At 39.6% G+C, this 10,398-nt stretch overlaps 1 protein-coding gene across 1 annotated transcript in view; it reads left to right on the top strand.

The window, feature by feature from the left end:
* Positions 1-17: 17 nt before the first annotated feature.
* TES (testis derived transcript (3 LIM domains)) overlaps positions 18-10,398 on the top strand; it is a 29,016-nt gene continuing 18,635 nt past the window's right edge. The window contains exon 1 of the mRNA XM_010133609.1: positions 18-45. Coding sequence (XP_010131911.1) covers positions 19-45 — 27 coding nt within the window. The 5' untranslated portion in view covers position 18. The remainder of the gene's footprint in view (positions 46-10,398) is intronic.

The raw sequence follows: 10,398 nt of genomic DNA, 5'->3' as shown, positions 1-10,398 counted from the left end.
AGCAGCAGCAGCAGCAGCATGGATCTGGAGACTAAAGTGAAAAAGGTAAGGTGGGGACTGCCGCATCAGCTGGAGTTCCCTCCCCCGCAGCAGGGGCTCTGCTGGCGTCGTACCCTGAAAGCTGGTGTGAGCCGCGGAGCTCTCAAAGGAGAGGGATCTGGGTGGGTGAGAGGCAGGGGGAGCTGCCTGCGGCATGACCTCCTGCCGCCCGGCCCTCGAGCGGAGCAAAATACTTCTTGGTTCACGACGCTGAGCAAAATGCTGCGGGTCGTTCCTCAGGTAGCCAAGTGGGTAACCTTTGTCCTTGTCGTGCAAGTAAAAACATCTCTCTCTCTGTCCAAAAACAACCCCGAGATCTAATAGTTTGAGTTCAGGTATGTGCTTTCTGTGTGCAGATACGTGTGAAAACTCAGTTACACGCAGCCAAAATGCTGTTTGTGGTTATGCTGAAGATTAATTCCTGACCTTTGGTACGACACTAGCTCCTTACAAATGCGGTGTTAGCGTTTCTGTGGATTACCCTCCCGAGATAGAAACTTGAAGTTGTTTTGTTGGGTATTTTTAAAGCCATATTGACTATTTAGTTTGGAGTCAAACTGGCAGGAAGCCACGCCTAAGTAACAGAAAGTGACAGATAATCCGACTGTATTAAATCACTTTCCAAAACTCACTGTTTAAAACTTCATAGGAAGAGCTGGCTTCATGTGGGACACTTCTACAAATCTTTGTTTCTACTGCTCTTGCAAATTACGTGCGGCACTTAAGTGGTGGCTTCTTTTAGTGGTGACTTTTTTATAGGATCTGTTACAACACTGTTTGGTAAAGGTAGAAGGATCTTTGTACATCAACACAAATTAAATCTGTATGTAACCCTCATTGATATGTAGCAACTAGTCTTTTAAAATATGTTGTAAGGTCATGCATGGTTTGTATCCCTGAATTGTTGTATTTGAGGGTAGTAACTTGTTTTAAAGTGTGTATGCTCTCTTGTATACCTGTATGCTTTTCCAACCTGCAGGCTAGGAACTTGACTCGGATGTGGAAGTAAGTGTGAAAGGCTACCTGTTAAGTCAAGGCTGAATTCTAGGCAAGTACAGGTTTAACTCATGATCCCAAGAAAACAAACAAGATAATGCAGGAAGAACTGGGAAGCTTTGCTATGTACCAGTGTGTTCAGTGCTAAATTCTTTCCTTCATTTTTGACTCCTAATATTTACTTAATCAAAACTTCTTCAGACTTTGTACTCTGGAATAGTCAACTCTGCAATAGCTGCATGTCTTCAATCTCCATCCTTTAATTCCTGTTTTCAACCTATTTCTTTCCTTTTTTTTTTCTTCTCCCTTTTTTTTTTTTGACAACTTCCCTCTTCCTTGGAAGGTGGCAAAACATTCTGGGAAATATTCAGTCAAGTTTATCAAAACCAGTAAACTATTGACCTTTAAGAGAAACTGTAGGTGGGAATGACCATATCAGATTTTTAGTCCATCAGCAATAATGGGTTATTTAACCACATGTCGTGGTTCTTACCCCTGTCTTTATGTCTTACCTCCTGGGCCGAAATAACTTGAGTCCTTTTACAAAATCTGTTTGCTACCTTATTTAACTTTTTATTTTGTAGTGACCTGTACCTATTTAGCACCTGGCAAATGGAGGTAAACGTTAGAGACTAATGAGTGGCTAACCTGCCCTTTGGGTAGGAAGCTTCAAGAACACTGAGCAGAAGGAAGCAGGAATTGCTGCATTTTCCCCAGATAAGTTGCCATTCTTGTCTCTTCTGAACTCAAAGTCCGAGTTTAGAAGTTGGCTGTTCCATAACTCTGTTGTTCAGCAGAGCAGGGGGAGATGAATGCCCAGTGGAGCAGCAAGTGGCTCAAATGCTCGGCTGATACAGCAGAAAAATTTCTTCCCCTGCCCGCAATTGCTAATGTGTAACTGCACAGGATAATATAATGGGATGTTTTATGCTTCTAGAAAACCCAAGAGATGAGGTTTTCAAGGTGACGTTGCTAAGATTTCTCCAAGTTTCAGCAGTCCATGACTCCACTCTTTGGTTCTGAGCTTATGTATTGTCTCTTTGGAAAGTTGCCGTTGGCTTTCCAGGAGCTGGCACAGTACTAGAGAAAAACATGCACGTATATGTGAACAGTACATTTATATTTATGTGTCTGGTTTCATACAAAGAGAAAACACTTCTGAATTGGTGGAGGAAAATGTTTTCATTGTTGATATATGGTTTGTGGGGTGTTGTTGGTTTTGGGGTTTTTTTGCTAAATTTAACAGTTCTAGCACAGTTCATCTAAAGGGAATTGCTTCCCCTCCAGTACAAGACCACTGGAGCTCAAACAGTCTAGCTGTCCTTCATCAGGAAGAACTACTGCCCTACCTGCCATAATTTCTTACCATCCTTTGAGCAGTGAATAGCTTACATGTTCACTGTCTTTTGAGAGAAAAGCAGCAGTTCTTAAGCCTTTGGCTGTGAGGAATCTGTCACAATTACTTCAGCTCAGACTTTTCATTCAACTGCTTCTGTTTTCTTTCTTTTATGTCCTGTAAAACTCATCTTGTTGTTTTCACAAGTGGCCAAAGGAACAAGTCTACTGTGTAGCCAGATATCCCTTTTGATCTGAATCCTGGCTTCTGGACAACCACAATCTTCAGGAAACGCAAATTTCAGAATGAATTGTCAGAACTGAGAATATATGCAGAACATATGTATATATCTGGAATTTGTAGTCAGGTCAACATGCTTCTTAGAGGCATAAAGTGACTGGCAAGCATCTAGACAGTGAATAATGTGGGAAAATATAGTTGCAAAGTAGTATTCTGAGCTCCTATGTGAGTACTAAGTCCAATAACATACTGTCTGTAATAATTTCCTCTTAAAGCACATGGGGAGTTTAAGGCTGACTAGACAATTTTCTTCTTTTTCCCCAGAAGAACTGGATTTGCTCTTGCATTTGAGGGTCATGGGGATAGCTTTTGTGTATAAAGAGATTGCACAACAGAGCTGAAGCCTGAAAAACAATACCTCCAGCTTGAAAAGTACTTGTGCAACAAACAGACCTCTGTTTCTCCGAAATACAATATACTACTGTGTTCTCAAACCTTGCTTTGAGGGTACGGGGGAAAATGAAGATTGAATGGTTTTTGTTGAAGACTGTGTTAGAACGAAGTTCTGCTAGTCTGGATTCCTGCCCTGTCTGTCACCTCTGTGAACTTGGTAAAATGAATCACTAGGTCATGGTCCTGCTTTGCAGTCCTGCTGGCAGTTTGGTCTCGTGCTTCACTAGAGAAATTAAGAATCTGGCAGCGAGTCTGGTCTGTATAAGCTTTCACAGTATAATACTTGCTTTATAAAAGGATCTTTGATTGCGATGGAGAAGGGGCAGAGGAGTCTGGGGAGAAGAGGTGCAAGTTCTCTAACGACGTGGAATGTCTGTGTGGTTCTTTTTCTGTGGTGTGAGACTTTGTTCTGTTACAGGGCAAACCCAAACACAGAGTGCTTTAGACATCGTTAAGTCAACAACTGTAATGCTCTTTGTTAAACGAATGGTGAATAAAGTATGTATAGGGGCAAAGTCAACTTTTTTGTGTTTTGCAAAGCATGATTTAGTAGTGTGTGCTGGGCTATGCTTCCTGTTGAGGTCACTGTTTGTTTTGGTGTTACTGCCATAGAAACGCAGGATGGTAGAGCTTTTTTGCTGCTTCTTATGTAGAATAAGATTAATGAAATATAATTTTGAGCATGGCTGAGTTTTCCCTGTGAGGAGAAGTATGAAAACAAGTATAGAGATGCAAGAGGAACTGCTTCAGTTTAGTTAACAAGGAAACTGACTGCTTCCTACGTGTGGACTTTTTTAAAAAAAACTAGTTGATATGAATTGTTTTCTGGAACACCTATCTGAATGGACACACCTAGCTATTTTTGGCCGATGTGCCTGGATATCAGCTTGGCAAAGACAGCAAGGTTAGATTAAACTTTTTAACTTTTTGCCCCTGTGGCAGAAATACTCCCCAGGTGCTTGACCATAATATCATTAAAAGCCTGAATAGCAAGAAACTCTTTGAATGCAGGACTGCATGACTTCAAAGATCAAGGGAAACTTTCTTTGATATGGCTTAATTATAAGCCACGTATTAAACAGTGAAATGGAAAATTAATGTGTTTTAAGATACAGTGTTCTGTCATTAAAGGCACAAAGATCTGTTTCTGCAAGTGTTTCCTGGAAAAAGATGTTTTTCCTTTCCTCAAAGTCAAATAATAATAATGGTGAGTAGCAATTGTGGAAAGAAATTTTATTGGTAAAAAGTGCTTAAAACCACATTTTTCTTATATCAAGAGAAAGTATACTTACACTGAATGTGTCTTACAAATGTAATGGGGTAGATGTAAATATATGTACTGTGCTATATTTAGAAATTATGTTTTACAATCTATTTTAATAGATATTTGTGTTTGGTTTGTATATATAATACATATGTGCATGGGATATGTGTTTATACCTGTATGTTTTATTTAGGTTGTATGTTGGAAAAAAAACCTACCCAGAAATATACTCTCTGCAAAAATGCAGAATAGGTGAGGTTCTTCTGTGTGCAGGAAGAGTAGGGCTGTGAAGATGAAAGCCTATCACACCTGTTATCTAGTCTTAGACCTGGTCAAATTGATAGGTCAGAGTAGTAAGGAGGCTTCTGTCATGGCAATTCCAGGTGTAACTGAACTCTGATACTGCTGTGTGTGTGTTTCTGGTCTTTTTGGTTTTCAAAGTCTGCCTAACTCTTCCCTTGTGCCTTGTTTTAAGACTGAGGTTATCTAGCTGCAGGCTCTAAAAATACTTTTTTCAAGAAAGGTATGCGCTTGCCTGCATAACTGAAAATCCTAATAAGTGAGTATGTAGATTTCCAGGTTTGCTTCTGAAAACCTAACATTAGTGAAATGCAGCTGGGCAAGAGCACTGATGTCCAAATAAAATACACCAAGTATTGTGAAAACATCCCCAGCATTGGGTGATGGATAGTGCTGGAGGTTTATAGACAGTGTTATAGTGCGTGTCAGCTGCATTCAAACTTAGCTACCATAATACTGGACTTTGTGAATAAACACCACTTATTTTCTAACCAGCTGAGATATCCTTAATATATGTTATTCTTTTGACAGTAGACTGTGTCTTAAATATTTATATTCTGACCTGTTTGATATTTAGTTGAAGACATCAAAATAAAATAAATTCTTAGTACTCGTGCTGTCACAGGCTGCTGCAGCATCTTGATTTATTCTGCTGCCCGGATCATCTTTCAAATATTTTTCTTGGATGCAACCACTTTTTGGCGTCCTTCTTTCTGCGCAAATGGACTTCCTTACCCAAGCTTCTGCATCTTAATTTCAGTCAACTTTTCTCCAAATTGAAATGCATATTTAAAAATAACTAGGACAGACTTGCCATCAATTTTAATAGACATGTTAAATAAAAACAAACATAGAGTGGTTTGTGAGATACTGCTCTTCACTACAGATGAATTTTTTTTTCCTCTTCTACAGACACAGTATGAGAAGAGACTTACAAGTGCATTGTCCAGATTGTGTTTGGTTTTCTTTCCTTTCTGGAATCATAAGAAATAGCATAACTTTTCTGTGTTACAGTTTAAATGCTCTACACTATTTTAATTTCCAGTTTGTTGTGTTTCCCTACTAGAGAAGACTTCTGCTAATACAGACGATAGTGATAAAAGTTCAGGTCTCAGCAGCAAAGCACGCATAGCGTGTGAGATTTCTAATGTCTTGTTCTCACAGTCTCTTCTCGCCTACTTGGCTTTACCCTCACTTCTTTGGAAGTTCCTAGAGTACATTAGAATATGCTAGAAATCTGTTCTGCTGTGCTATACAGGTGTTTTTCCTCAAGCTTACATGGGAAACAATATCAGTTGATGTGCCCTCTCAGGCATCCAAATGGATTTATAGTTAGGTGATCTTCAAACAGGAAGATACCTGGGATCTTATGGTAAATCCAAGAATAGCTTTAGCATGTAACCCTTTACTTCTGTCCTTAGAGCACTCGGGGGCACAGGAGAAAGATCTGCAGAAAGGACAGTGAAGAGGATTTAAGATTGTTCTGGAGTTCACTGTTAATTATCAGAGTCTACTAACAACTACTTTTTCACTATAGAGCCACAGCCTTTCAGATTCTGGAGAGGTCTCCAACAGTGGAAGGGCTTAGATCTGCAGAGGCTAAATATAGGCATTTGTGTCTTACTGTCTGTGGCAAGGTGAAAAATTAACATAGCTTGCCCATCTGGTGGAACAGGAGTCCCCTTGGACAGAGGAAGGAAGAGCAGTCAAGACCTGAGTTAGCTCTGGTCTTCTGGTGGAACTGAGTAGTTGAAAGAAATCTTGTGGGACAGAGACCTAGAAAGGCCAAGCGGAGTTTCTGCATTTTGTTACAGGTGGTTCTTTTACCTTCTTTTTACCACTGCACCCAGGGGCTCCTTTGTAAAGAAGCAGGAAGGTCAGAGCGACTAGCTTTGAGGGTTATATTTGTGCTGGGTGTGATGACTGTTAAATGGTAACTATTAAAATAATTAAAGACTTCCGGTGGAACTCTGTCAGGATACTCTTTGTGCTGTTTGTGTCCAGCTGCTAAGTAGAAGGGAGTAAAATATACAGAATTGGACTCTTGTCACTGTATGGTGATAATATTGAGAGAGAGTGGTCCAGGGCTGTGATGTGAGAGATTCTGATTAAACATACAGACTTCCTGGGTGTGGTCCGTTGCTCTAATGGGCTGTTGATCTTACAACTGGGCAAGGCCTTGGGCAAATACAGTTTTGTTGCATGTGCACTGTGAGAGCAGTTGTGTGATCTCCAGAGCACCCTTTAAACTTAAAGTAATCTATGCTTTTTAAAGCAAGTATAGGCAAAAAATCTACTTTAAAAACTACTGCTCTGTCTTGTGTTTTAATTCATCTAAGATTTCTTAGGGCTTATCTTTGCTTTTTCCTGTTATTGTTGACAATAATCTTGGGGTCTGTGACATTACACTTTTTTAACTGTTAAAAAATTAATCCTCCATTTGTCACAACATTATGGCTTTTTTACTAGTACTCTGAGCTGTGGCACAGTTCATTCCACATAGGAAGAAACTTGTTAACAAACTTAACCATATTTTACCACATAAGAAACCATAGCTGACAAAATACAGCTGTGTTTCTATTGGTCTGCAGACTAAACTGGCCATAATCTACTTGTGTCCGTGACTTCTTTAATAGCATCCCCTGATGTTTTGTTGTCTGATGGTCTCTGAAATCTTCTGTGTTTACAGAAATACAAATTCTGAAATTTGTGTTCTGAAACTGCAGCAAAGCAGGAGTTCAACATTTGCTGGTGGGTTTAATAGGGAGAAACAGGATTTGTTGGGTTTTAATTCTCAATCATGTTCAATAAGCTTAAGAATAAACCCTTCTGATAAGCCAGATTTAAACTATTTCATAGCAACTACTGTTTTTCTCTTACACATCTGAACGAACTTGTAGATACTTGAATAGGACCATTTGGGTTTTTAAGATGACAGTAAACTTCTACACATGGCTCCTTAATGTAAAGACAGCCAACTCTTGGATTCCAGTCTGAACTGAAACTGGGCAGTCTTTCACTAATCTCACTTAGCTGTAACCATTTAAAATTCTTTGCCCTTGAGGAGTATTTAATCTTGAAACTAACATGCAACAGATGATCTCAATCATTTTTATATTGTTTTCTGTACTCAGAGTATTTAAATCTGTATTGGGTATGTTAGTAATACCAGATGCTTTTGGATAGCTTTTGCTGTAAAATGAAAATTAATGGCAGTAGACAGGCAGGAACCTTCTTCTGGCAGTATTTCAGCAGACCTATCCGTGCTGTTTCTCCCATAACTCCATTTATGGGGAAAATGGATTCCCTCCTGTTCTCGGGCGTGTATTCCCACTCTGGTGTGTGCTCAGCCTGTCCTTTATCTCTGAGTGCTCCAGCATAGAGCTGGCCATGTTCTTCAGAAGGCATGGGGAATAGATACAGGCAACAGCAATGAAAGAAGTATATGGCAGCTTTAGGGTCCCTGAATTTCCGGAATTATAGCAAAATTGGCTGCTAAAGAAAAAACAGTCACTTCTGAGGTGATCCTGAAGGTGACTGAAGGAGATCCTGTTAGAGGACTGTAGAGGAATGTTTGATGTGCACTGACTTTTAGTTAACAGCACACAGTGCATTTGAGTTTATTTTATATCTTTATTTTTGACAAGTGGCCACACAGCCTCTCCATTTGCTCTGACAGAGAAACTGGAATCTGGAATCATGTCTGATTTGGTCGTCAGTGTGCCCCTTAGTTTCAAGGTAAACTTTTTCCATAAGGTGACGAGATGTTCCATGTAGTAAGGTCATCCACTTCTGTTTCACAGCAAACTGAGAAATATATTTCAAAACAAGTCTACCTCATTTGCTAATTCAGTTTATTTGTCTCAAGCTGCATAAGTATGTATTTAATGACATGCTCTTATTTACTGGGGAGCAAATGTGGAATCCTGTGGTTCAGAAGAAATCTGCGCTGTGACTGCTGGTTGTGAAGTTGCAAGCAGGCTGGCTGATCTCCATTTTAGTCTGGAGAGGGAGTATATTTTGGGTGAAGCATTTAAACATATTTCCTCTCCTTAATTTGCTTCTGGAGAGGTATTTTTAGTTTAAACCATTAAATGTGAGGAAGCTTGGAAATGATACATTAAATTGCAAAAACTACCTTAATTTTCTTGCATTTCAGATTCTGTTTTGGGAATTCTTGAAATGTTACAGGTGTTTCTCTGTGTACTGTACATTAGTGCTCTTCTATACACAAGTGATCATAGGTTTCTAAACCTTCTACTTGCAGCACTAATAAAATTATCGTTATTCTCCTTTGTCCTCATTCCTCTGTCTTTTTAAAGATTTTTAGGGATGATGATTTGAAAAAGAAACAAAAAAAAACCCCCAAACAAAAACCAACCTGTCCTGAAAAAACAAAAGCCCCAATTGTTCTGTGTTGCTGTAGCTTCCTCTTTCTCATTAAAGAACATCCTGACCAATGTTTTGTTTTCTTAGTGTGTGGCTTGACAAGAGGGGTCACTTGTTTTCTGATGCAGAGTGTGTGCTTGAGGTACAGTGTGTGTATGACGGGGCTCTGGATTCCAGATGAGAACCACCTGTAAACACCCATCTTCAGTGAAGACAAACTTCTATTAACTCATTAACTTCATTTATCCAATGTGGATAAAAATGTAGCTGATGAAAGAAAACTTAATCTTTTAGTTGTCTACTGGTCTGGCTTCAGGATAGCACATACAGCATGTGAACTTACTGAGCCTGTAGGGTGATAAAAATGTCACCATGATAGCAGCAGGCTCTTATTTCTTCCAGAGAAGAAAGGAAGGATAATTACATGTTCTTCTGTCCATCCCTGTAGTTGCAAGCAGTAGCTTAATAGCTGCAAAAGTATCTCATCTCCCTAAATAGACCATAATCTGCAGGAAAGTTTTGTAATTTCCTCAGGGATGTCTAATGACTGTGGAGACAGCGATCCTTCAAATTATAAAATAGATCTTCTATAGGACTTCCTGCCTCTCATGCATTCTCTGAGCAAGTGGTTTGTGAATCTATTAATTTTGATCAGAAACAAGTTGAAAATTATTTGTATCCTTGTACATACTACAATAGTAGTATGACAGTAAATTTCAAACTTCTTAATCGTAGAACTGTATCAGCACATCTAATTAACCCTGCCGTTGTATTATTGTTGCCAGAACCAAGGTTAGTGTCAGAACTTGTCTATTCTAGCTCAGTTTCCATTCGTGGTAAAAGCCAAACTGCAGGTGAGCTGTCTCCTTCATGATGACCATCCCTCCCATTGCGTCTACCCACAGCTAACTGGAAATGCTTCTCATGCTGCCGGAGCAGTATGTGGGAGTGTGAGGTTAGGTTCCCCTCTGCTTGTTGGGCATGAGCCTGCGCACCCAGCCATGACCGCAGGTCCACAGTTCTTCACCCATCTGATTTAAGAGCAACATTCCCCACAGGTTTAAAGAGCTGGAGTTGGGCATTTTAAATTTACTGTGTTTATATGAATGCGTAAGTTATGGTGCTTGGTGTCTTATTTTTCACCTCAAACTGCCAGTGGCTGTTGCTCAGCTAAATTTGCTGATGCGTTGATATATTGTGTGAATAGCTGGCCTGTACTCTGCACTGGTTTTTATATTTCATTTCCTCTGCGTTAGGAATTGATCATCTGTCCTTTTAATCTGTTCACAGTGAAACCCTTTGCATATCATTTATCATTGTTGCTTTTGCTAACTGTGCTGTTTCTTTTTCTCCTCAGAAAGTAAGCTGGTATTAATCCTGC

This window comes from Buceros rhinoceros, unplaced genomic scaffold (assembly GCF_000710305.1).
Source record: "Buceros rhinoceros silvestris isolate BGI_N320 unplaced genomic scaffold, ASM71030v1 scaffold1523, whole genome shotgun sequence".
Classification (NCBI taxonomy): domain Eukaryota; kingdom Metazoa; phylum Chordata; class Aves; order Bucerotiformes; family Bucerotidae; genus Buceros; species Buceros rhinoceros.
The sequence above is the reverse complement of the archived record's forward strand: the minus strand, read 5'-3'. Positions and strand labels throughout refer to the sequence as shown.